Source organism: Protopterus annectens, chromosome 4.part0, assembly GCF_019279795.1.
Source record: "Protopterus annectens isolate FY-2018-M chromosome 4.part0, PAN1.0, whole genome shotgun sequence".
Taxonomy (NCBI): Eukaryota; Metazoa; Chordata; order Ceratodontiformes; family Protopteridae; genus Protopterus; species Protopterus annectens.
Window position 1 is genome coordinate 1,781,819,775 of NC_056733.1, and position 27,362 is coordinate 1,781,847,136.

The window sequence follows — 27,362 nt, forward strand, 5'->3', positions numbered from 1 at the left end:
ACATCACAAGATGGGTTGCAAACTGGCTAAGTGACAGAACCCACAGGGTCAGAGTTGCTGGAGCCATGTCAGACTCAAAGCCTGTCACAAGTGGTGTCCCACAGGGCTCAGTCCTGGGTCCACTCTTGTTCGGCATCTACTTTTCTGAAGTACAAGCAAACACAGGAGGGTTATGGCTGACAAAGTTTGCAGATGACTGCAAACTGGGCCATAGTCGAAAACACATCTGACACAGATATCCTCCAGAAGGGCCTCACAGAAATGGATAACTGGTGCCAGAGCCATGGCCTGAAGTTAAACGCCAAAAATGCATAGTCATACCCTTTGGGAAAAACAAGGCTACCCCTAGCTACCATATAGGTGGCAATCCACTGAGCACAGAAAAGTCATCAGAGATCTGGGGACCCAGGTTGACAGTAGCCTTCGCTTGACACTCATGTTGCTAAAGTAGTTAGGAAAACCTTCTATATCACCCACCTGATCATGAAGGGATTCACATCTAGATCAAGGGAGGTCATCGTCCCCTGTACTCATCACTTATTAGACCTATGATTGAGTACAATGCCCGTTCGGAATGTATCTGACCAGACACCTGCTGCAGCTTGAAAGGCCCCAAAGTTCCTCACCAAAAGGATAAAGGGTCTCAAAATATGTCTTATGCTGCCCGACTGAAAGAACTCCAGCTCTATTCAGTCTCATACCGCTTGCTCAGAGGTGACCTGTGCCTGACATATAAGGCCATGTCAAACCCAGATTTGATGAATATGCTTCACCTCAAAAATCTAGATCCCTCAGAACCACAAGGGGAGACTTAAACCTTGACACGGTTATAAATAGAACGTGCTGGAGGGACAGATTCATCACCCAGAGACTCCCTATGTTGTGGAACAAAATCCCGGTACATGTGAGGCAGAGCACCTCTCTGGTCTTGTTCAAGAGGAATCTTGACCAATGGATGGGAGATTGCAGATATACCCCAGGGATTACTTCAGCGTCACTGCTTGACAGAGGCACAGCAAAATGATAGGCATAGTTTTTATTCAGACTAAAGGTGGGCCACATAACTATGGGCTAGGCTTATAAATGCCCTTGGGCAGATAGCCTAGTATGAACCTATGAACCTATGAACCTATGAACTAAGTGAAGAAAAAAAAGACAATGGCACACTATACAAGTTGGACAACTATCACAAACAAAAGCAGAAAAACGCAGACCTTATATTAAGAAATCGAAGTGCAAATAAAAGTGAGCTACTGCAAACTGCACCGTTGACTCTCTAAAATGATTCAGTGGGGGCATGAGGGTTGGAGGAATAGCAGTGGGAACAATATGAAGATGCTACAAAGAACTGATGCAAAGTTATGCGTCCACACCACAGGCACAGTATTTTGTCATGTGCAAAAAAAAAGTATTTATATGATCAGTATTTTATATTTATAAAAAATAAAGTGGAGCTGAGCAAAACTATAAAGGTAACAATTAAGTACACTATAACCCAAATGAACAGAGGTAACTGCATTATTATCAGGAGCAAAACCAAAAATATTCAAGGACAAAGACCTCTAATCAGAGACATCTTTTAAAGGTTAGTACCACACTGATACAGAACATTAACAAAATAACAGTGCAGCAAATTACCATGTATTATATGAAGTAAATAGTCTGTAATTATAATGGATGTCATTATTTGTTGATTACAGCCCATCACCTTTATCTTAGGAGGGACAGCCAAAAACAAGGAGGGAATGCCAATTTTTCACATGTCCAAAGCGGGACATTTTTTGTAGAAGCATTACATTTTGAAGGACATAATGTACTCAAGGCCAGTGCACAGAACTTCACTTTGCCAGAATAAAAGCTTATTCTTGTACTATTTGAGTTGCTTATGCTATTGCTATTTCATATGCTATTTTGGTGTTTCAGATATAAAATAACTGTTTTATGCAACTACTAAAGAAAACGTACTTTGCCTTAAATCTCTGGACATTTGTCATCGTTTATTCCCCCCCGCGCAAGACGCAAGTGCCCAAAAAGGGACCGGTGGTAACCCTGCAAGGATGACGATGACCCTAAAACTGGAGACAGTTGAGAGGTATATCGTTTTTGTCAGTGATCGATACCGCATTCCACTTCCAAAGGTGCAATTATGAAAATGTCATGTGATCACAAGACTGTATATTTTGTATACTGTTATCTTATTGAACTTTAGACCTGTAGCGAAAGTATTTAAAAATCGGGCAGCCTTTTTTTCTACTTCAGAAGCACAACCGAAAAGCAATAGCTTTAACGTCGCGTAAACACCAATAACTTCATTTCCGTGTACTCAGTATCAAGTAATTACATCACGGCCTCTTTCTTTCCGTTTTCACCATGGAAATTCACGGTGGAAAAATGAACCTAGGCATTTTGCAGAAAGCTCGGGTTATGTTTTATATGGTCACACCAAATGAAACACAGTTTGAACACACAAGTGACGTTCCAGAATACGTCCAGCAGGTAAGAGTATTCTTACGATCTTCGCTGATTTAGCTGCTGTCGGTTGGTTTGTCTCCTGTAGCAACCTTTTCGCTCACTTCCTGTTAACACTGACAGCCCGAGTTTAGTGGCTCTGGCACGGCTTTTGGAACTTGCACAGTCGTGTATACCCAATGAGAGGCGTAAAATGCAAATTACGTATGGCCAGTACTTGGACATTATGCCGAAACATTTTAAAAGGAAGTTTACGTGTGAGCCTCCAGTAACATTGCTAAATGCAGCCTTTTAGTGATGGATAACTTGATCTTCCCTACCTTATGTTAGCCCTACACAAAGGTAAAATAACATCAGGGCCAGTGTTAGCATTTTAGAGGCCGCCAGCAAGTATCAGGTTGGGGACCCCCCTGGACACTTCCAGTCTCAGTATCGACCTGTTATTTCCACCCGCTTCTAAGTATCGACCTGTTATTTCCACCCGCTTCTAAGTATGTTACTTCATGTTGCATTTTTAGGAGTACTATGCACAGACTGAGTTTCAACTACAATGCTGTTATGTAATGATAGCACTGTGTACCACACCGTGTTGGTCCATCTAATAGACGGAACCTTTACAGTGACTGGCATTTAGTTGCAACAATGATACTTTACAACACCTCTAATGTATAGGCTTGGAATGCTGTTTTAAACCCCCCACACCCACACACACACACATCTGCCAGTGGTCATCTCTGTTTTCCCCATCCAAAGCTACTACACCATGTGAATTACTCCGTTCTGCTTTTTCCTCACATTTTGCCATACTCCAGCATTTTCAAGAAACCATGTCTTTCTATATGCTCAGATATGCATTTTAAAGTTTGTTTTTTTATTCTTTGTACACAACTTTTTCGTCCGATGATGGCTTGAACAGAGTCTAAAATTATGATCAAGAAAAGAAATTCAGTGTTGTGGTTCAGCCTTAGTTGTCCTTGCATCCTTTCAACACACTTTACCTGGCCAAAATAGCACAGAAGTAACCATTATAGCAATAACCCACGCCTGGGTGTGGGTAATGCTGGATTTACCCACGGTTGGTGTGGTTTGGTCACGAGGACGAAGCCTGAGTGGTCAAACAAAGACAACCGTGGGTCATCCAGCATTACCCACACCCAGAAGTGGGTTATTGCTATTATACAATGACATTATTTAAGAAACAAAATACTTAATTTTCTTCAATAATGCCATTGTATAATGCCTCCTTGCTGCACTTCCACAGTTGTCTGGTATTCTGCGTCAGTTCTGATGTACTGTATGCTTACGCAGTACATCAGAGCTGTGGGTGGAAGCAACGGAGAAAGCAAGATCTCCGTTGCTTTTTACAAACTGTCTCGCTATGTTAAAGGAGTTTAACATAGCGAGACAGCTTTAAAAAACAACAGCGAATCTCTGTTGCTTTTTTAAAGCTGTCTCGCTATGTTAAACCCATTTAACATAGCGAGACAGCTTTAAAAAAAGCAATGGAAGATCTCCGTTACTTTTTTTAAAGCTGTCTCGCTATGTTAAACTCCTTTAACATAGCGAGACAGTATCTAAACAGCAACAGAGATCTTGCATTCTCCGTTGCTGTAAAAAAAGACTTATACTAATGGAAACATTTCCATTAGTATAAATCTGATTTACAATGTGCACGCTGACCAATTAGTGTGCACGTTTTGGAATATTAATGGGGGGGGGGGGTCGTTGTATAATAAGAAATAACACAAGCCAGGTTCCATGAAGACATAAGGTTACAGATAGTTTCATAGTTTCATAGTATAGTACTAGGCTATCTGCCCTGGGGCATTTGTAAGCCTAGCCATAGTGATGTGGCTTTTGCCACCCCATGAAATGGTACAAAAAATGTACAGAATAAATTTAGAATACTGTGCCTCTGTCTAGTAGTGACACAATGAAGGTCCCCTTATATAATAGAATTAGTTTACTGTGCCCCTGTCTAGCAGTGACACAGATGTGACCCCTGGGGTAAACTTACGATCTCCCATCCACTCATCAAGATTTCTCTTGAAGAGAGTCAGTGAGGGGCTCTGCCTAATACGAACTGGGATCTTGTTCCAAAGCATGGGAAGCCTCTGGGTTATGAATCTATCTCTCCAGCATGTCCTATTCATACTTGTGCTGAGGTTTAAGTCTTTAGCTCTCGTGGTCCTGATGGATTTGGATTTTTTGAGGTGGAGCATGTCCATCAGATCCTGATTGGACATGGCCTTGGCCGTCAGACAGAGATCACCTCTGAGCAGGTGGTATGCTACTGAATAGAGCTGAAGTTTCTTTAGTCTAGCAGAATAAGACATATGTTGGAGACCCTTGATCCTCTTGGTGAGGCACTTTTGTGGTCTCTCCAGCTGTTGCAAATGCCGGGTGAGGTACATACCAAATGGGGCATTGTACTCAATCATGGGTCTAATGAGGGAGGAATATAGGGGTACAATGACATCCTTGGATCTGGATGTGAATCCCTTCATGATGAGGTGTGCAAGGTAGAATGTTTTTCTAACCACTTTGGCAACGTGGGTGTCAAATGAGAGATCTCTGTCGACTTGGGTCCCTAGGTCTCTGATTACTTTTTCCGTACTCAGTGGGTTGCTGTCTATGTGATAATTTGTGGGTACTTTGTTTTTCCCAAAGGGGATGACTATACATTTTTGGCATTTAGTTTAAGGCCGTGACTCCGGCACCAGTTGTCCGTTTCTGTGAGGCCTTTATGTAGGATGTGTGTGTCTGCTGGTGTATCAACTATGGTGCCTAGTTTGCAGTCATCTGCGAACTTTGTCAGCCACAGCCCTCCCATGTTTGCTTTAACATCTGAGAAATAAATGCCGAACAAGAGGGGTCCCAGGACAGATCCCTGTGGGACACCACTTGTGACTGGCTTTGAGTCTGACATTGCTCCAGTGATTTTAACTTTATGGGTTCTGTCCTTTAGCCAGTTTGCAACCCATCTAGTGACATAAGGGTTTACTTTTAAGCTGTTGAGCTTATCTATGATGCCTGAGTGGGGTATTGTGTGGCCTTAGCCAAGTCCAGGTATGCTGTATGGACTGCTTTGCCTTCATCAATGGCTCTAGTGACTGTTTCAAAAAGTCAACCAGGTTTAAAAGGCAGGATCTGCCCTTTACAAAGCCGAACTGGGTGGGGTCAAGTGTCTGTAGGTCCCCTATGTCTCTGTTTATGAGTTCCATAATGATTCTTTCCATAGCTTTGCAGACCAGGCTGGTTAAGCTTATGGGGTGGTAGTTTCCAGGGTCTGTAGAGGCACCCCCTTGTGGAGTGGGACCACTGTTGCTGTACGCCAGTGTTCAGGTACATATCCCAAAGTAAGGCTAAGGTTAAATAGCATTTTTATGTGTGGGTTTAGCTCCTCTTGGAGTTCACATAACACGCAACCTGGGATACCGTCAGGTCCCATTGATGCTGTGTTTTTTGCTTTGTTTAGGGCGGTTCTCACTTGGACATCTGAGATGACAGGGAGATTACATTCAGCTGGGATAAGTATTTCTTCTTTTGGGGGTGAGGGAGAGGAGAAATTTGCACTGAACCTGTCAGCCAGAATGTTGGCAATATCTGTGGGTTCAGTGTATTTTTTGTTGTTGTGAACCAACTCTGAGCATATCTGAGTGTTTCCGCCCAGGTTTCTAACATAGCTGAAGAAGGCTTTGTGGCTATCTTTAGTGTCCTTAGGGATTTTTCTCTCAAAGTTGGCCTTGGATGTTTTTATGAGAGAACGTAGTGTTCTGCTAATGTTGATCAGAGATGTCTTCCCTTCATGGGATTTTTCTCTGATTTTTAGATTCATAGATTCATAGATCAGTACTAAGCTAACTGCCCTTATGAGCCATTTTAAGCCTAGACAATTATCCCTTGTGAGACTCAAACCCTGCACCTTGTGTTTGTAAGGCAAACACCTTAACCATTAAGCCACCCTCCCAACCCCTAAATAAATATACTAAGCTAACTGCCCTTGCGAGCAATTTTAAGCCTAGCCAGCCCTGTAGAGTGAGAGACTCTGCCTCTTGCCTTGTGTTTGCAAGGCAAACACCTTAACCATTAGGCCACCCTCCCAACCCCAGTAGCTTCCTTCTTTTGTTATACAATTTGTTTATGGCTAAGGTCCACCAGACAGGACGCTTACCTTTGGTGGAAAGGGACTTGGATTTATTTGGGATTGCATGATCCATGCATTCTTGGAGATGTCCATAGAAAGCATTTGTGAAGGATTCGGCATTGTGGGATGCGGTGCCCACTGGCACAGTGGGCTTAAAGGATACCATCTCAGTCTTAAGAAGAGTGAAGTCTGCTTTTGAGAAGTTTTTCACTGTGGTGTTTTGTGCTGGGAGTGGAGGTGGGATATGAATATCCAGGGTGATTAGTTTGTGGTCAGATCTCACTAGTGAGGGGTATACTTCCGGTGTGGAGCATTTTGTCCCCATGTTTGTGATGATCAGGTCTAGTATATTATCTCCCCTAGTGGGAGAGGTGACTAGTTGTTCCAGTGCATTTGAATTTATGAATTCCAGGAACCTTTGGGCTAGGGTATTAGGGCTAGAATAATGTACCCAATCTATGTTTGGGTAGTTGAAGTCTCCCAGTATGATGGTATTTTGTGATACATTCATATCCTCCAATGTCTTCAGGAAGGCTGAGTGGGGTTCTTGAGATTGGGAGGGTGGTCTGTAACATGCTACCAGTTGTATAGCAGTTTTGCCTATGGTTAGTTGCACCTGTATGGTCTCTGATGCTTCATGTGTTGCTACTAACCTGGAGGTGTGGGTGTCCTTGATGAATATGGACACTCCCCCTCCCTTTGTGGTTTGGCCTGGGTTTTGGGGTCGAAAAGCATGATACAAGGTATAGCCGGGTAGCTCTGGGGTGCTCTCAGGAGCCTTGAACCAGGTTTCAGTTACTGCACAGACGTCGATGTTCTCCATGCTGAGGAGTGCATCAAGTGCCTGCATCTTGAGATTTAGACTTCTGGCGTTGAGCAGCATTACCCTTAGTTTTTTCCATTTTTGTTTTCTAAGGAGGTGGGTTTGTCTTTTGAGCCTTGCCTAAAAAAGGCACTATGGGGGTGGCAAGAGCCTTAGCCAATATCCAGAAACCCAGTGGTGACAGGTGTAAGCCATCCCTTGTGAAGCAGCGTGGCTTGTCCAACATGTCATCCCAGCAGACAGATATTGGATCCCCTTAGAATGACACCAGTACTTGAGCCAATTGTTAAAGCTGATCATCTTGTCTTTGAATTGTGGTATCATTCTTGGTGAGGGCAAGATGCTGCTCAGGGTCAGGGTCATACCAGCCTGGGCTACATAATCGGAGAGCTCCTCTATGTCTCTTTTCATGTAGTCCAGGGAGGTACGTCTCAGGTCATTCACGCCAGCATGGAGAATGACGGAGTCATATTTGTACTTGCTTTGGAGTGACTTGAGTGCATGTGTTATGTGGCGGATCCTAGCTCCCGATAGACAGCTCACAGTCACCCTCTCCTTGTTCAGCCTGGTCAGCAGGACATCAGTGTGTCTGACTATACAGTCACCTATTACTAGTGTATCAGGCAAGGTGTTTGGCCTTAAGGGCTGTGATTGGTTGACACACTGATTTATTGAAGTATGTGTTGCATGTGTTTTGTTTTGAGGTGGTGGATTTTTGGATGTCTGCTCTGGGAGCCTCTGTTGTTTTGGTAAGTTTTTATTAGAGCCTCTGAGTATGTTTTGTGTTTTATGTGTTTGGTTTGCAGTTGTGGTAGGTCTATGTGGGACTGGGATTGTTGTGTGTGTGGTTACCATCTCCTCCTGTCTGGTCATGCCAGCCCTGAGTTGAGAGAGTTCAGCCTCCAGTTTGGCTATATAGTTGCATCTCTCACATGTATTTGTGTTTGTTGGGAGGAGGAGAGGGTTGTCTGTGTACATGAGACAATTGTAGCATTGTCTCAAGATACCCAGATTGACCAGCTGAACTGGAGAGGACACCAGTAATTTACCACTCGACATGCTAGAACAGTATAAGGGAGTGCTGTACCTTTAAGTGAAGTGGATATTCACAGGGGTGGTAAGTAGATGTAGTGCTTTACTTAGTACGAGAGTGCTTACTTAGTAGAGAAGTATTGAGAACAAGTGCTAGGCTTATAATATAGTGAGTAGTCTGTTTATACTAAGAGTAGAGCTTCCTTAAGGGAAAATTTGAAGAGCAGACCTGGCGGAGCCAGAAGAAGTTTAACCTTGTTTAACCGGTGCTGCGCAAAGCCGTGCAAATGCGGATTTTAAACTGTGAACTACAAAAGAGCTAGAAATGGTCCATAACAACCAATTACTACAGCTTCTTGTGCTGAGGTCACTTCCTACAGGGACAGGTAGGCTGCTCAAGGCTCCCCACTCCCACTGGTGAGCAAAGAAACTTCCTTCTATCCAAGTAAGGTAATGGACAACACAGGAACTACACCACAGCCCAGAATACAGCAATGCCTGTAAACTGGTCTAAACTAGTCAAGGAGAGGCGGGAAAACAAGGAATATTTTTTTTGTTTTTTTTGATAGAAACACACAGAAAATGCAGAAACAGTAATAAATCAGTTACACAGGCTAGCACACTTTAGTGGGCAGCCTCCACAGTTAAATTAAACAAACAAACAAACAAACTTTCAATCAAATTCGACTAAAATGTAACTTTAAGTGCAGATTTTAAAATAATGCAGCAAACAGTTAAAAAACAGTTCAAGCTAGTTCAGGGTAAGCTACAGAAGCTATTTCAAGTGAAAAAAAAGCAAAGATACTTAAATCCAGAAAGTAGTCACTTTTCTGAGTTCCCTGCTGCTAGGAAAACTCTGTAGGACCACAAGGAGCTTGTCTGAGCAGTATAGCCAGAAAAAAATGCCCAGAGGCAGATTTTAAACAGTGAACTACAAAAGAGCTAGAAATGGTCCAAAACAACCAATTACTACAGCTTCTTGTGCTGAGGTCACTTCCTACAGGGACAGGTAGGCTGCTCAAGGCTCCCCACTCCCACTGGTGAGCAAAGAAACTTCCTTCTATCCAAGTAAGGTAATGGACAACACAGGAACTACACCACAGCCCAGAATACAGCAATGTCTGTAAACTGGTATAAACTAGTCGAGGAGAGGCGGGAAAACAAGGAATATTTTTTTGTTTTTTTGTTTTTTTGTTAGAAACACACAGAAAATGCAGAAACAGTGATAAATCAGTTACACAGGCTAGCACACTTTAGTGGGCAGCCTCCACAGTTAAATTAAACAAACAAACAAACAAGCAAACTTTCGATCAAATTCGGCTAAAATGTAACTTTAAGTGCAGATTTTAAAATAATGCAGCAAACAGTTAAAAAACAGTTCAAGCTAGTTCAGGGTAAGCTACAGAAGCTATTCCAAGTGAAAAAAAGCAAAGATACTTAAATCCAGAAAGTAGTTGCTTTTCTGAGTTCCCTGCTGCTAGGACCACTCTGCAGGACCACGAGGAGCTTGTCTGAGAAGTATAGCCAGAAAAAAACGCCAAGAGGCGGATTTTAAACAGTGAACTACAAAAGAGCTAGAAATGGTCCAAAACAACCAATTACTACAGCTTCTTGTGCTGAGGTCACTTCCTACAGGGACAAGTAGGCTGCTCAAGTCTCCCCACTCCCACTGGTGAGCAAAGAAACTTCCTTCTATCCAAGTAAGGTAATGGACAACACAGGAACTACACCACAGCCCAGAATACAGTAATGCCTGTAAACTGGTCTAAACTAGTCGAGGAGAGGCAGGAAAACAAGGAATTTTTTTTTTTGTTTTTTTTTTTTGATAGAAACACACAGAAAATGCAGAAACAGTGATAAATCAGTTACACAGGCTAGCACACTTTAGTGGGCAGCCTCCACATTAAATTAAACAAACAAACAAACTTTCAATCAAATTCGACTAAAATGTAACTTTAAGTGCAGATTTTAAAATAATGCAGCAAACAGTTAAAAAACAGTTCAAGCTAGTTCAGGGTAAGCTACAGAAGCTATTCCAAGTGAAAAAAAAGCAAAGATACTTAAATCCAGAAAGTAGTCGCTTTTCTGAGTTCCCTGCTGCTAGGACCACTCTGCAGGACCACAAGGAGCTTGTCTGAGCAGTATAGCCAGAAATAAATGTTAAACAGTGAACTACAAAAGAGCTAGAAATGATCCAAAACAACCAATTACTACAGCTTCTTGTGCTGAGGTCACTTCCTACAGGGACAGGTAGGCTGCTCAAGGCTCCCCACTCTAAGCAGGGGAGCCCACAGGATTTTTTGCAGGGCAGTGCAAACCCAGAGCCTCCACTCACCCCCTACAGCCCCCCACGCAGCCATTCCAGTGTCCCATTACTTGGCTATTTCTCCCCAGTTGCCATAAACACTGTTCAAAACTCTGTGTGCATACTGTTTTATGCTTTACTTCTACAGTGATTACATATATTTGGTTTTAATTTACAACTTTTATTTCAAATGGTGTGAATGGGAGGAGAAATGAGGTAGGGGTAATCCTGAAGGAACAGCATGCCAAGAGTGTTTTGGAGGTGAAAAGAGTGTCGGATAGTGTGATGTTTATGAAGCTGGAAACTGGTATAATGATGAATGTTAGTGCATACGCTCTGCAAGTTGGGTGTGCAATGGATGAGAAAGAGAAATTTTGGAGTGAATTGGATGAAGTGATGGTGAGTGTACCCAAGGGTGAGAGACTGGTGATTGGAGCGTATTTCAGTGGGTATGTTGGTGAAGGGAACAGAGTGGATGTGGAAGTGATGGGCAGGTATGGTGTTAAGGAGAGGAATGCAGAAGGTCAGACAGTAGTAGATTTTGTGAAAAGGATGGATATGGCTGTGGTGAATACGTATTTTAAGAAGAGGGAGTAGCATAGGGTGATGTACAAGAGTGGAGGAAGATGCACACAGGTGGATTATATCCTATTCAGGAGGGTCAGTCTGAAGGAGATTGGAGACCGTAAAGTGGTGACAGGGGAAAGTGTAGTTAGGCAGCATAGAATGGCAGTCTGTAAGATGACATTGGTGATCAAGAAGAGGAGGACAAGTGTGAGAGCAGTGCCAAGGATCAAATGGTGGAAGTTGAAAAAGAGTGATTATGCGGTGGAGTTCATGGAAGAGTTAAAACAGGCACTGGTGGGCAGTGAAGAGTTACTGAATAGCTGGCTAACTACAGCAGAGATGGTAAGGGAGACAGCTAGAAAAGTGCTTGGTGTGACATCTGGACGGAGGAATTAGGACAAGGAGACCTGGTGGTGGAATGAGGAAGTACAGGAGAGTATTCAGAGGAAGATGCTTGTGAAGAAGAAGTGGGATTGTCAGAGAGATGAAGAAAGTAGACAGGAGTATAAGGAGATAAGGAGCATGGCAAAGTGAGAGGTGGTGAAGGCTAAGGATAAGGCATATGGAGAGTTGTATGAAAGGTTGGACACTAAAGAGGGAGAAAAGGACCTGTACCGATTGGCTAGACAGAGGGACCGAGCTGGGAAAGATGTGCAGCAAGTAAGGGTGATAAAGGATAGTAAGGGAAATGTACTCAGAAGTGAGGAGAGTGTGTTGAGCAGATGGAGAGAGTACTTTGAGGGGCTGATGAATGAAGAAAATGAGAGAGAGAGAAGGTTGGATGATGTGGGAATAGTGAATCAGGAAGTGAAACAGATTAGCAACAAAGAAGTAAGGACAGCTATGAAGAGGATGAAGAATGGAAAGGCTGTTGGTCCAGGTGACATACCAGTGGAAGCATGGAGGTGCTTAGGAGAAATGGCAGTGGAGTTTTTAACCATATTGTTTAATGAAAAAAGTCAGAGGATGCCTGAGGAGTGGAGAAAAAGTGTTTTGGTACCTATTTAAACCTACAGGGTTGGGAGGGTGGCCTAATGGTTAAGGCGTTTGCCTTACAAACACAAGGTGCAGCATTTGAATCTCCCAAGGGATAATTGGCTAAGCTTAAAATGGCTCGCAAGAGCAGTTATCTTAGTAATTATCTATGAACCTATGAACCTATTTTTAAGAATAAGGGTGAAGTGCAGAGCTGTAGTAACTACAGAGGGATAAAACTGATCAGTCACATCTTGAAGTTATGGGAAAGAGTAGTGGAAGCTAGGTTAAGAAGAGAGGTGATGATTAGTGATCAACAGAATGGTTTCATGCCGGGAAAGAGCACTACAGATGTGATGTTTGCTCTGAGAGTGTTGATGGAGAAATATAGAGAAGGTCAGAGGGAGTTGCATTGTGTCTTTGTGGACTTGGAGAAAGCATATGATAGGGTGCCTAGAGAGGAGTTGTGGTATTGTATGAGAAAGTTGGGAGTGGCAGAGAAGTATGTAATAGTGGTACAGGATATGTACAAGGGTAGTGTGACAGTGGTGAGATCTGCAGTGGGAGTGACAAATGCGTTTAAGGTGGAGGTGGGATTACATCAAGGATCAGCTCTGAGCCCTTTCTTATTTGCAATGGTGATGGACAGGTTGACAGACGAGTTCAGACAGGAGACCCTGTGGACTATGATGTTTGCAGATAACATTGTGATCTGTAGTGAGAGTAGGGGCCAGGTTGAGGAGACCCCGGAGAGGTGGAGATATGCTCTAGAGAGGAGAGGAATGAAGGTCAGCAGGACTAAGACAGAATATGTGTGTGTGAATGAGAGGGAGGATAGAGGAATGGTGAGGATGCAGGGAGTAGAGGTGGTGAAGGTGGATGGAATCAACAGTTCTGAGTAATGGTGAGTGTGGAAGAGAGATGAAGAAGAGAGTACAGGCAGGGTGGAATGGGTGAAGAAGAGTGTCAGGAGTTATTTGTGACAGACGGGTACAAGTAAGAGTGAAAGGAAAGGTCTACAAGAGGATAGTGAGACCAGCTATGTTGTATGGGTTACAGATGGTGGCATTGACTAAAAGGCATGAGTCAGAGCTGGAAGTGGCAGAGTTAAAGATATTAAGATTTGCACTTGGTGTGACAAGGATGGACAGGATTAGGAATCAGTATTTTAGAGGGTCAGCTCAGGTTAGAAGGTTTGGAGACAAAGTCAGAGAGGTGAGATTGTATTGGTTTGGACATGTGCTAAGGGGGGATGCTGGGTATATTGGGAAAGGGATGCTAAGGATGGAGCTGCCAGGTAATAGGAAAAGAGGAAGGCCTAAGATAAGGTTTATGGATGTGGTGAGAGAGGACATGCAGGTGGTTGGTGTGACATTGCAAGATGAAGAGGAGAGGAAGAAATGGAAACAGATGATCCGCTGTGGTGACCCCTAATGGAAACAGCCGAAAGAAAAGAAGATTTCAAATATTATAGCACAAACACTGATAGACATTTGCTAAACAAAGCAATAGCCTTATAATGAAAACAGACTTGGCATTCATTTTTTTACGCGTGAAACTCACATCACTGAAACAACATTGAAACCCACATTCAAAGAAAATGCATCTGGCCAGTGGAGGGTAAGTTTACCTTTGGGCTGCTTTTAAATCATAGGCCCCTTGCACACATTTTAGGACCATGCAAAAGTTCTTTGATTCACCTTCCTGATTGTATTAATTATAATATATAATAATTGAATTATATCCCATGTATGATACAGCACCACCTTTGTGCTTTAAATTTAGTTTTGAACATTTTTCCAGTAAGCAGTGAAACAAAACATATGAACCAATAATGACAAACTGCCCATTTTGTAATATTACAACCATAACAGGCCACTCAAACTTCTGTCATTACAATCCACCAATATCAGTCAATATGCACAATTTATGCAGAAGTAAAAGTCATCTGAATAATTCCACATTAAAGAGATCCGAAACTAACATAGAGGTTGTTGCTAGAAAATAACTTTATATTTCAGTGTTTCATTTACAAATTCAATGATTGCTGCCCTTAAAGAATAAATTGCCTATGTTACATTAAAAAAATGGTAAGTTGGTATATGGCAATAGGGAATGGGTGGCACGCTGAAAAACAGGTTCATAGGTATTAGGCATCTCATTCAAAGAAGGACATACTAAGGACTGCGGCACCCTACCCCCTGAAAATAAAAGCTACATGCTGTGGGAGTAGAATCTATAGCCCACTACATCAACATGTAAGTATGCTACCTAATGTGCTACTAACACTGCTTTAAAATTCTATACCACAATAGTGATACCATTTGCTAAACAAAACGGTTGCACATTTAAGCACACTTAGCATGAGCAGCAGTAAACGTCTCTTCCCTTGAAGCTCACAATTCCTTGAAAATGCACTTGAAAATAAATTGCACCTGCTAATTCTAACTAGGGTATTTCACTCTCTCTCTCTATCTTTCACACACACAACTAAACCTCTTAATGCAAGAAATCTGGACAAGGCCTAAAATAAACAGGGGCAGATTATAAATATTGCTCTCATGAAGTTAGAAAATTGCTAGAATGACAGGATTTGTGTTAGTGTTCATTTTTCTAAAGGATATGACATCTAAAACTCAAATGTTTGTTATTATTTAGCAACTTCAATCATTTTTAGCAGGAATATGGAGAAAAAATCACACACATGCACGCACACCATACCTCTCAATCAAAAGGTGCTTCAACAAAGTATTGGATTAAGGGTGTGCACACCTATGCAACCAAATTATTGTATGTTTTTTTTTTTTTTTATATTTTTCCCCTAACAGATTTGTTTGTTTTTCAATTGAATTGTACAGATTATAGGTCACATTAAAGGTGGGAGAAGTTTTGAAATAATTTATTGTGGTATCATTTTTTATATCACAAAAATCTGGCATTTTAACAGGGGTGTGCGCACTTTTTATATCCACTGTGTGTGTGTGTGTGTGTGTGTGTGTGTGTGTGTGTGTGTGTGTGTGTGTGTGTGTGTGTATATATATATATATATATATATATATATATATCTATATATATATATATATAAAATGTGTGTATCTGTATGTGTCTGCATGGATTTATGTCATAAAGTGTAAAGTTCAAAAGACTAAAAAACAAAATATCTAAAACTCAGAATATTGAAAATGCAAGCCCCCCTGCACATCCAACACCCCTTCTAATTTTATATACCAACTCCAAAACTGCACAGTAGTGGAGAAAGGGCAAAATTCCCATTTTCAATATTTGATATTTTCTTTTTCACTCTTTTGAACTTTAGACCTCATGACATAGACCCACACATATACAATAATATATATCTGTCTATATATCTATCTATCTATCTATACATATGGGTCTATGTGAGATGGACGAAAACCAAGATCACCGACAACCAGATCGCCGAGACGACATCGCCAACAACATGCATCCCCGACAATGGTGAGTAGTGCAGAATGGGAGTTATTCTCATTCCCTCACTGTAGTGCGATCTCGGAGTTGGTATATTTAAGTGGGGGGAGTGCAGGGGGCTTGCCCCCCCTGCTAGACACATTTTACTGTTTTTTTGAATGTATTACAGGAACGGGAATGTATTCCGTTCTGTAATACATTGACTTACCGTTTTTGCGGATGCATGTTGTCGGCGATGTCGTCTCAGTGATGTGGTCGTCCGTGATCTGGGTTTTTGTCCATCTGACATGGACCCATATATATGTATAAATATATATATATATATATATATATATATATATATATATATATATATATATATATATATATATATATAAAATGTGTGTGTGTGTGTGTGTGTGTGTGGAGAACTCATTAGGTAAGCTGAAAGCTGATTGCTATTTTTATGAATCAGACATACGGTAACCGATCATAATAACTTGTCTTATACATATAAGACAATACACTGGCTAGTACTTCAACGTGTTGACAGTTCCCAGTGATGACTTCATTAAGATCATTTCTGTTCAGAGTCTGTGAGGCCTTCTCATTATCTATTCACAATTTCCTAAAACATTAGAAACTGCTTGCCTAAGCCATGGGTAAGTCACGCTTTGTTATTGCAGTATTCAGGTGAGGCCATAGACCATCCACCAATCTAGAACCTATGGACTGCACTGGTTTGCACTTTCCAATTCATTCATATGAATCCTGCATCAGTGATCCTTTAGCACATCTGTGTAATGACTCACCAGAACATTTGCTATACAAATAATATGGTTATCACTGCATGACAGGCTTAATACCTTCTACCCCAGACAGTGTGCATATATTTGGTCTTGTAGCCATTATACATTGTAGTGGACCTGTTGATTGTATACCTGAGTTTTAAACTTTTGAAGTTGATTATTTGTCTTTTTATAGCAGGGGTTTAATAAGAAGTGCGTGAATATTTTGGGTCTATATTACAAGAGCGGGTGCTCTGGTTTCCTCCCACATCCCAAAGACATGCAGTAGGTGGATTGGACACTCTTAATTGGCCCTAGGTGTGTGTGTGTGCATGTGTGTGCCTTCTGTGGAAGGTTGGGTGCCGGGCTGGCAACTCGACACTGTAAAACTCCACTGCCAATCATGAGCGGACAGATGATCCGCTGTGGCGACCCCTAACCGGGAAAAGCCGAAAGAAGAAGTAGAAGATTACAAGAGCGAAAATGCTATTAAGCGAATACTAAAACCCCGACACCTATTGCGCAAACCACGGATACCCCGGATGCACTAAACACGAAATTGTAAATGTCGAACTGTCATACTCGGCCAACCCCACCCTACATACTACCTACCCAAACAAAATAAATAAAGCACATACATGCACTAACCAAACCCTACTTCTAACCCTAAAGAAAAGCACAAACACCCTACTTCTAACCCTACACTAAACCCCACTTACACAACTATCTATGCACTATCTTTAACCTTCCTTAACCCTAAGGTCAGTAACTACCGCACACTTCCCATACGAAAATATACACAAACAAAATAAATAATTCACATACATACATTTAACAAAACTCTACTTCTTACCCTACACTAAACCCCACTTACACAACTATCTATGCACTATCCTTAACCCCTCCCTAACCCTAAGGTCTGTAACTACCACACACTTCCCTTACGAAAATATACACAAACAAAATAAATAATCCACATACATATATTTAACAAAACCCTACTTCTAACCCTACACTAAATCTAACATACAAAACCTATCTATGCACTTACCTTAACCCACACCCTAACCCTAAAGTCCGTAACTATCCAACACTTACCTTATACAGCTATTCCACAGACGGGCCAACCATGGTAATTCGACATTTCCGAAATCGCACTTTTGTACGTTCGCTATAAGTCTGTTTCGCGCAATACCTGTCAATGTTTACGTATTCGCGCAAACTGACTTTCGGTCAGCTAATATAGACCCGAATATTTTATATTTCATATCGTTGTTCCGCTTCTATGGATGCACACACACACACACACACACACACACACACACACACACACACACACACACACACACACACACACACACACATGTTTTTATTATCTAGGTAGATGAACTGGTCCAAACACTCTTTCTGTTATGCCCTGGCTCGGTTAGTAGCACTGCTGACTGTGGTATATGTTATTGGCTGTATAATCAAATGGTGATGACCACCAATAATAAAGTGAGCAGGGTTGCAGATGCTAATGAGGCAAATCAAAATGGTAGCATTATTCAGAAGCATATAAATGGTGCAAAGGAGGGCTTCAACACTAGTGTTAATGAATACAGAAAACAGCCCAGTCTCTGTGTTCAAGCAATTGAATTGCAAAAAAAAATAAATAAAATAAAATAAATGTTAGGGGTTGCTGCAGCATTAGTTAATGTGATTCTGCAAGATGTGTGTATCACTACTACAAGCAACAGAGGTGTGCATTATTACCATACAAGATGCCTTGTTTTTGTACTGTACTTAAATTTCATGTGCTCCTTGTCACCAACATTATGGATAACACATCATGCAAGATGTTGTGGACATGTGTCTTCCTCATTTGTGGTGATCTGGAAGCCTGGAGTACCTATCTCGGTGGATACCAATGTATGTGTGGCTTTATGTGACCTTTCAGAGAAATTCTGGGGACACAGTGGGGGTATCTTAGGCATCTGCCTTGAGGAAAACTCCACCAGTTTTTCAGTGCCATTCTTTAGTATGTGAGTGAGCCTTTAGCATGTGGGTGAGCATATGCGATTCCAGTATACCTGGGTGAGTGTATGTGGTCCCAATATACTACAGAGAAGAGAGGGTACACTTTGAGAGAATTCTATGATATAGCCTATTTCATTGAGGGACTGAGGGAGACAGACTCCACCCACATTGAAATAAAAAAGCATTCTCTAGAGTCTCCTTGATCCTTTATCTGTTTAAACATATCTGCAGTTTTTTTCTACTTAAGTAGTGTTGGTAGTGCAGCATTGTCCATACTCAGGCTTGTGTTTTGGGCCTGGTTGTTTGTTAGTAGAGGCTGTGTGTCTGAGCACATGTCCCAGGTCATCATAGCCTAGCCAAAGCCAGTATAGCATGTCAGTGAGAGTGAATTGTTTGTGGTCATTGGCTGACTGGGGTTGCCTGGACTACGCCTTGGAATGAGAACCTCATTGGTTCTTTTCAAGCTTTTTTTAAAGTTGTTTCAGGTTTCAACTTTGTTACTTAAGAAGTTAACTTGTGACTGTCTCTGCCATTTCACACTGAGCTAATTGGAGGAAGTCGGAGGAAGGGTTCTGAGCTAACAAATCTGAGATATATAACATTAAGTATCCTGTTTTTTGCTTATTTCTGAGTTATTTATAGCACTTTTATTTTACTCACTGTGTGTGAGGTATTAAGTAGAATTTTCTACAATTGTTAAGCATCTGTTTGGGTTTGTTTGTTTTGATTTTTGTTTCCCACCCTACCTTCCTCTTGGTATCCTGTTTTTATACTTGGTGGCTTTGCAGTTGCCCACCACTACTGTAAATTTGATCTGGGACACTCCTCCCAGTCTAGTGTCATTACCTCATTCTACGTAATCCAGGGAGAACATTTGAGAAGGCCAACCTGGTTAGCTTCTGCTCCTCCTTTCCCCTTTCCACTTTACAAAAAAAAAAAATATCTAAGCTTGTTTCCTGCCTTTCCTATAAGTTGTCTAGCCCAGATACAGATTTGCTGTATCCGGGACTGTTTGTAAGCTTCTGAGCCCCCAAGCTTTTCTGTGTTGGAGGGAAGCCTTCTAGCTTAATTTTGTTTCTTAGAACTAGCCAGTTTTCTAGTTTCAGCACTCAAATTTGTTTCTTTGAGCTCAGCACTTGTTCAGAACTCATTGTAGGCACTAAATAAGCTACAAATTACTACAGCACTCAACTTTCCTCACTTGTCTAGAGGAAAACAGTTTTTAGTACTTAATAAATAAGCACCTATCCAGGCATGTCTAAGGGTCAGCTCTCGATGTTTTCTCCTGTCGACCTGATGAATCTGGGCATCTTGGGGCAATGTAGCAATTGCCTCATGCACACAGACAACCCTCTCCTCCTACCACCCAACACTACAACCTGTGAGAGATGCACTTATATAACCAAACTGGAAGCAAAACTCTCTTCACCCAAGACTGGACTAGACAGTCAAGAGGAGAAGGTAAACACTTGTACCACACCACACCCATCACATAGTCCCTCAAAACCTACACCACCAAAACACACACATAGAAACACAAAATACACACCTACATTCATGGAGGTTCTCAAAAAAAAATCTACCCAAGCAACAGGGACCTTCAAAGCAGAAATGTAAGCAACTTCCACCCTCCCCAACACAACCCAAATGACACATAACCCACAAACTCAGTGTGCCACTCAACCACAGGCCATAAGGCATAACAACTTACCTAACACTCTAGTCATAGGTGACTCTATAGTCAGGCACACTGATGTTCCACTCACCAGGCTAAACAAGGAGAAAGTCACTGTCAGCTGCCTGTCAGGGGCCAGGATCTGTCACATAACGCATGCACTCGGGTCACTCCACAGCAAGTACAAATATGACTCTGTCATTGTCCATGTTGGTGTGAATAACCTGAGACGTACCTCCCTGGACTACATGAAAAGAGACATCGAGGAGCTTTCTGATCTTGTAACCCAGGCAGGTATGACCCTAGCCCTGAGTAGCATCCAGCCATCACTGAGAATGATACCACAGTACAAGGACAAAATGATTGACTTCAACAATTGGCTAAGCTTCTGGTGTCATTCTAAGGGGATCAAGTATCTGTCTGCCTGGGATGATATGATTGACAAACCACGATGCTTTGCCAGAGATGGCCTGCACCTGTCGCCCTTGGGATTCCAGATACTGGCTAAGGCTCTTGCCACCCCTATAGTGCCTTTTTTAGGCAAGATTCAAATGACAAATTCACCACCGTAACAGAAACAAGCAAGCAAAATCTGAGGGTAATGCTACTCAATGCTAGAAGTCTAAACCTCAAAATGCACTCACTCGAGGCACTCCTTAAAATGGAGAACATCGACATCTGTGCAGTGACAGAGACCTGGTTCAAGGATCCAGAGAGCACCCCTGCATTACCAGGCTATGTATTCATACCACACCTTTCGGACACCTAACTTGGACCGAAGCACTAAAGGCTGAGGCGTGTCAATATTCATTAAGAATATCCACACCTCCAGGCTAGTTGCTCAGCATAATGCATCTGAGATTATCCAAGTGCAACTAACTCTGGGCAAGACCTCAGTACAAATTGTAACTTGCTACAGATCCCCCACCATGCCCCAGGATTCCCACTCCTCATTTCTTGATACACTGGAAAATATTAGGGTACAACCTAACACCCTAATAATGGGCGATTTCAACTACCTCACCATTAACTGGGAAAACTACTCATGTACCAACTCTTGTGCTCATCGTTTTCTGGAATTCATAAATTCTAATGCCTTGGATCAACTTATCCACACCCCCACCAGGGGTAGCAATATCCTAGACCTGGTCATTACCAACATGGGCAACCAGTTTTCCACACCAGTGGTCAATTCCTCGTTGGTCAGATCTGACCACAAGCAAATCATCCTAGACATCCATATCCCAGCCCCACCCCCCCATTAGGGAAACCACCATAAAGAATTTCACCAAAGCCAACTTCACGCTTCTTAAGACAGAAGTGGCAAACTTCACGACACCCATGCTGATAGACAGTAGAGATACGACTGCTGAATCCTATACTATTGCACTTTATAAGCACTTACACGAGTGCATAGATCGTGCAATCCCTAACAGAACCAAGATGCTATCCTCCAAAAAAAGAAAGCCAATCTGGTGGTCACCTGCTATAAACAAACTCTACAACAGAAGAAAGAAACTGTTGCAAAAAAGAGTAAAATCCCATGATTGGAGGAACTCCGTGGTCAGCCTCAGTAAGAAGCTGAGATCTCTCATAAAATCCTACAAAGCTAGTTACGAAAACAAAATCGCAACTGATTCTAAAGACAACCACAAAGCATTCTATAGCTATGTCAAGAATCTCAATGGCAACACTCAGATCTGCTCTGAGTTACAGCACAATGGCACTAAATATACAGAACCAACTGATATTGCCAACATCCTGGCAGATAGGTTCAGTGCTAACTTTACCCCTTTCTCATCCCCTAAAGGGCCCATCTCTATACCTGAAGAATGCAAAGTACCTGTATTCATGGCTGTACAGGTAAAAAACACACTCTCCAAAGCCAAGAACACAGCATCCATGGGACCTGACAACATCCCAGCCTGCGTTCTACATGAACTACAGAATGAACTGGCACCCCACCTAAGTACCATGTTCAATCATAGCCTCACCTCAGGCTTTGTGCCCACTGAATGGCGTACAGCAACGGTTATCCCACTCTACAAAGGGGGAGCCACCACGGACCCCGGGAGCTACTGCTCCAGTAGCCTGATGAGCCTGGTCTGCAAGGCTATGGAGCGTATCATCATGGAACTTATAAACAATGACATTGGTAATCTCCAAACTCTGGACCCTACCCAGTTCGGGTTTGTAAAAGGCAGATCATGTCTCCTAAATCTGATAGACTTCTTTGAAGTGGTCACCAAAGCTGTAGATGAGGGTAAGGTGGTACACACAGCCTATCTAGATCTCACCAAGGCTTTCGACACCATCCCCCACTCTGGAATTATAGACAAACTCACTAAACTATGTATAAATCCCTATGTCACAAGATGGGTTGCCAACTGGCTCACTGACCGAACCCACACTGTGAAAGTAGCAGTCTCTAAATCCAACTTCAGACCAGTGACAAGTGGAGTACCACAGGGTTCAGTCCTAGGTCCTGTACTGTTTGGTATCTACTTCTCTGAAGTACAGGCTAACCCAGAAGATCTTTGGCTAACAAAGATCGCAGATGACTGCAAACTAGGAGCCATAATCAAATCTCCTAACAATGTGGACATCCTACAAAAGGGCCTCACTGAAACAGATGCCTGGTGTCAAAGCCATGGCCTCAAGCTCAATGCCAAAAAGTGCATTGTCATCCCTTTTGGTAAAAACTCTGTACCCATGAACTACCACATAGGTGGTAGTCTACTTAACTCCGAAAGTGTGATAAGAGACGTTGGGACACAGGTAGACAGTAGTCTCTCCTTTGATAATCACGTCGCCACAGTAGTCAGGAAATCCTTTTACATGGCACACCTCATCACAAAAGGTTTCTCATCCAGGAAAAAAAAGGTCATTGTTCCCATCTACTCATCACTCATTAGACCCATTATAGAGTACAACGCCCCTTTTTGTATGTACCTCACAAGACATCTACAACAACTGGAAAGGCCGCAGAAATACCTCACAAAGAGGATTACCAGCCTCAAACAGACGCCTTACGCAGACCGTCTCAAAAAACTCCAGCTTTACTCTGTCACATATCGCCTACTCAGAGGTGATCTCTGCCTAACATACAAAGCTATGTCAAGCCTAGAGCTGTTGGACATGCTCCACATAAAGAGATCTCAATCCCTGTGAGCTGCACGCTCCAGGGACCTAAACCTTGTCACCACAATAAACGGAACGTGCTGGAGGGATAGATTCCTGTCTCAGAGACTTCCCATACTCTGGAACAAACTACCTATCTGTATCAAACAAAGCTCCTCATTAGCACTCTTCAAGAAAAATCTTGATGACTGGATGGGAGTTAGGAAATTCACCCTGGGGATCACTTCTGTGGCTCTGTTTGACAGGGGCACAGGAAAATAATTTTCTTGGGTGGCAAAAGCCAGGGTACCGTTTGGCTAGGCTTATATAGGCCCTAGGGCCAATAGCCTAGTACCTGCCTATGAACCTATGAACCTATAAAGGGTCCACCTATAGAACTGGGAAGAACCTATGTGAACTTCAAAGGGTATCACTCCATTAACTACCAGGGTCTCCGTAATGTACAGGGTATTTTCTACAATGTACGTGCTGACCGCTCAAGCAGTTAACATAAGTCACACATATGGCACACCTGTGACATGTACCATCAGTTTACAAAGGGTAGATTCTCCCAAGGTCATGCTATTGACAGTGCCAGATATGCCTGAGAGCCTTGGCTGATGACATCTATCAGAAATCCACAGACTGAAGCAGACTGGGGAACAGCTGTACTCAATCACAAACAAGGGTCATTGCAGAGTGTACTTTTTTGTCCTGCAGTTTAATCCTGGCATATGTGAACATTTTCAGTATGTGCCAATGTTACACAATATTATACTTAAGGAGACAGTTACAGAAGGGGGCAGTAGCAGGAGGAGCCACCTCAGTACACCAGGCAGGCTGAGCCAGATGAGGAGCTGATGAAGGAGCCAGCAGCAGGGAATGAACATGCTAGATGATGGTAGACACAATATGGTGTGGCACTGGCAAAGATGCAGCACCATGCACGTAGCCTTGGTCCATAGTAAAATAGATAAATTACAGTAAAAGTGATTCATGCCCACCCACCAAAAGGCTGTAACACTGTACAAAGGGCAGGGCACAGTTATTATTTGCACACATGGAGATGGAGCACAAGTGTGGATGTATTTTACATGGAAATGTGTTAGTGATGACACTGACAAGCAAGAGTTCACTTATGTGTAGGAGCTGTGTGTCTGTGTGTGGGGGGATTAACATAAAAGGCTTTCGAAGGGGCAGTGTCACTGGATGTCTTCATGTGTGAAGCACTGGGAGCTGTGGTGGTGTGAGTGTGCCTCTGTGTGGACAAAGCCTCAGCAGTGGTGAAAGCACTGCTATTTAATCAAGCCATTGATATATTGGTATACTAGCCGACAGATTCAGTGCCAACTTTACCCCCCCCCAAAGGACCAATCACAATACCAGTAGATTGCCAGGCACCCAATATTACTGTTGCACAGGTTAAAACACCACTGTCTAAGGCCAAGAATACAACTTCTATGGGACCTGACAATATCCCTGGTTGTGTTCTACATGAACTACAGCGTGAACTAGCACCTCACCTGTGTGCCCTGTTCAGTCACAGCCTTTCCTCAGGCTTTGTCCCTACCGAATGACACACTGCTACTGTCATTCCTCTCCACAAAGGAGGAGCGACTACAGACCCTGGGAACTATTGCCCCATTAGTCTGATGAGTTTGATATGCAACGCTATGGAATGCATCATCATGGACCTAATAAACAAGGATATAGGGAATCTCCAAACTCTGGATCCCACACGGTTTGGTTTTGTGAAGGGTAGATCATGCCTGCTCAACTTGGTCAACTTCTGTGAGTCAGTCACCAGAGCTGTGGATGAATGCAAGGTGGTTCATACAGCCTACCTTGATCTGGCCAAGGCTTTTGATACCATTCCCCACAAAGGAATCACAGAAAAACTCACTAAGCTTGGCATCAACCCCTATATCACTAGGTGGGTTGCAAACTGGCTCACAGATAGAACCCACAGTGTGAAAGTAGCTGACTCAAAGTCAGACCGCCGACCAGTCATGAGTGCAGTCCCACAGGGTTCTGTCCTGGGTCCTCTTCTGCTTGTTATCTACTTCTTTGAAGTTCAGGTCAACACAAAGGGACTCTGGCTGACAAGGTTCGCAGATGATTGCAAGTTGGGAGCTATTAACTCCCCAAGTGATGTTGACATCCTACAGAAAGGCCTCACTGAGACCAACAACTGGTGTCAGAACCATGGCCTTAAGCTCAATGCCAAAAAATGTGTCGTCATCCTCTTTGGGAAAAACCCAGTTCCCATGAATTACCAGATCAATGGTAGTCCACTGAACAGAGAAGGCATTATAAGATATCTGGGAACACAGGTTGATAGCAACCTCTCTTTTGACCACTACATTGCCACTGTGGTCAGAAAATCCTTCTATGTGGCACATCTCATTACTAAGGGTTTTGCATCCAGGAAGAAAGAGGGCATTATCTCCCTCTACTCTTCCCTCATTAGGCCAGTCATTGAGTACAATGGCCCATATGGCATGTACCTCACTGGACACCTGCAACAACTGGAGAGGCCGCAAAAGTACCTCACAAAGAGGATCCTAAGCCTTAAACATTTGTCCTATATGGACAGACTCAAAAAACTCCAATTATTCTGTCTCATATCACCTACTTGAAGGCAATCTCTGCTTGACTTACAAAGCCATGTCTGACCCAGCTCTGTTAGAAATGCTGCATCTGAAAAAATCCCAATCCCTCCAAACCACATGCTGTAGAGACCTCAACCTCATTACCACAATTAACAGAACATGCTGGAGTGACCCCTGCTCTTCTTGGCCACAATGACTACCATCCATATAGGCAGTGGTGGAACAGCTTTATGGACAGCACCTGAAGCATGGCAGTTGAGCATGAGAGCACATGGCACTTTCAATTATGTGATTTAGTCTGTCAAAACAATTGCACACTTTTGGGGCATGCATTCCTGGAGGCCATCTGGCACACCCTGCATCTACCTTACTCACCCCAGTATTGCTATGGTGGCAGTAGACCACAGCCAGTATGGTGGCTGTGGACATATACTCGGTTCCAGTCACTGACACAAAAAATTTTGGTGTGAATGTTAGCCATGTCTCTAATGATCACCAGTACCCACCAGCCTGTGTGTATCCCCTGCCCAGTGGGGTAATGGGCAGATCCTGACACATGTCTGGTAGAGGGTACCACACTTCCTGACTAGTATTGTACTGAATAACCTGTCTTCCCTGTGAGAATTATGTCTCTTAGGTATCCACAAGCATGCACAGGGGCTTTGTCTGTGGTCTGTGTTCAGGTGATCCATTGGTCAAACCCTCTGTGTAGAACACACACAGAAGTGCACAAGTGTACACACACACACACACACACACACACACACACACACACACACACACACACACACACACACACTGTACTCGCTGACCATGCCAACGTCATAAGAGGTAGTGGATCCTCCAGAATCAGGTGATGACAATTCAACAAGTGGTGTAGCTGGATAGAAAATTATCTCTGTAAAATATTTTGTGTGAGTATGACCCCAAACCAGAAGCGTATATCAAAGTCAGATGTAGACATAATTATGGCACAGTGGTGCAGTGGTTTGCATTGTTGCCTCACAGCCAATCACAGCAAGAGGTTCTCTGGTTCGATTCTCAGCTGTGGTGCCTTTGGTGCGGAGTCTGAATTTCCTCCCTGCACTTGTGTGGGTTTCCTCCGGATGCTCCGGTTTCCTCCCAGTGCAGAAAGACTTGCGTTTGAAGCATTTCTTGCAGGGCCTCCACTGAAAATTGACTCATTCCAAGTTGGACTTTGCTGGTAAACAAATGATAACTACATAAATAAATAAATAATGTCTGAAAACCAAGCAGTTAAAAACCATACCTTGTGTGGATGGTCAAGTGGATGCAGTCCTTGGTGTTCCTGTTTAACTCAAATCAGATAGCTTTAATAATTTTCACAGAGAATAATGGGGCAAGATATATTATGGCTACTGTCACTGAAGAAGATGGCTACTT

The 27,362-nt window shown here is 42.7% G+C and overlaps 1 protein-coding gene across 1 annotated transcript in view; it reads left to right on the forward strand.

Annotated features, from left to right (window-relative positions):
* Positions 1–2,035: 2,035 nt before the first annotated feature.
* The window catches only part of AGMO (alkylglycerol monooxygenase), a 1,982,086-nt gene continuing 1,956,759 nt past the window's right edge, over positions 2,036–27,362 (forward strand). Inside the window, exon 1 of the mRNA XM_044069484.1 lies at positions 2,036–2,496. Within this exon, the coding sequence (XP_043925419.1) occupies positions 2,371–2,496 (126 nt within the window). The 5' untranslated portion in view covers positions 2,036–2,370. The remainder of the gene's footprint in view (positions 2,497–27,362) is intronic.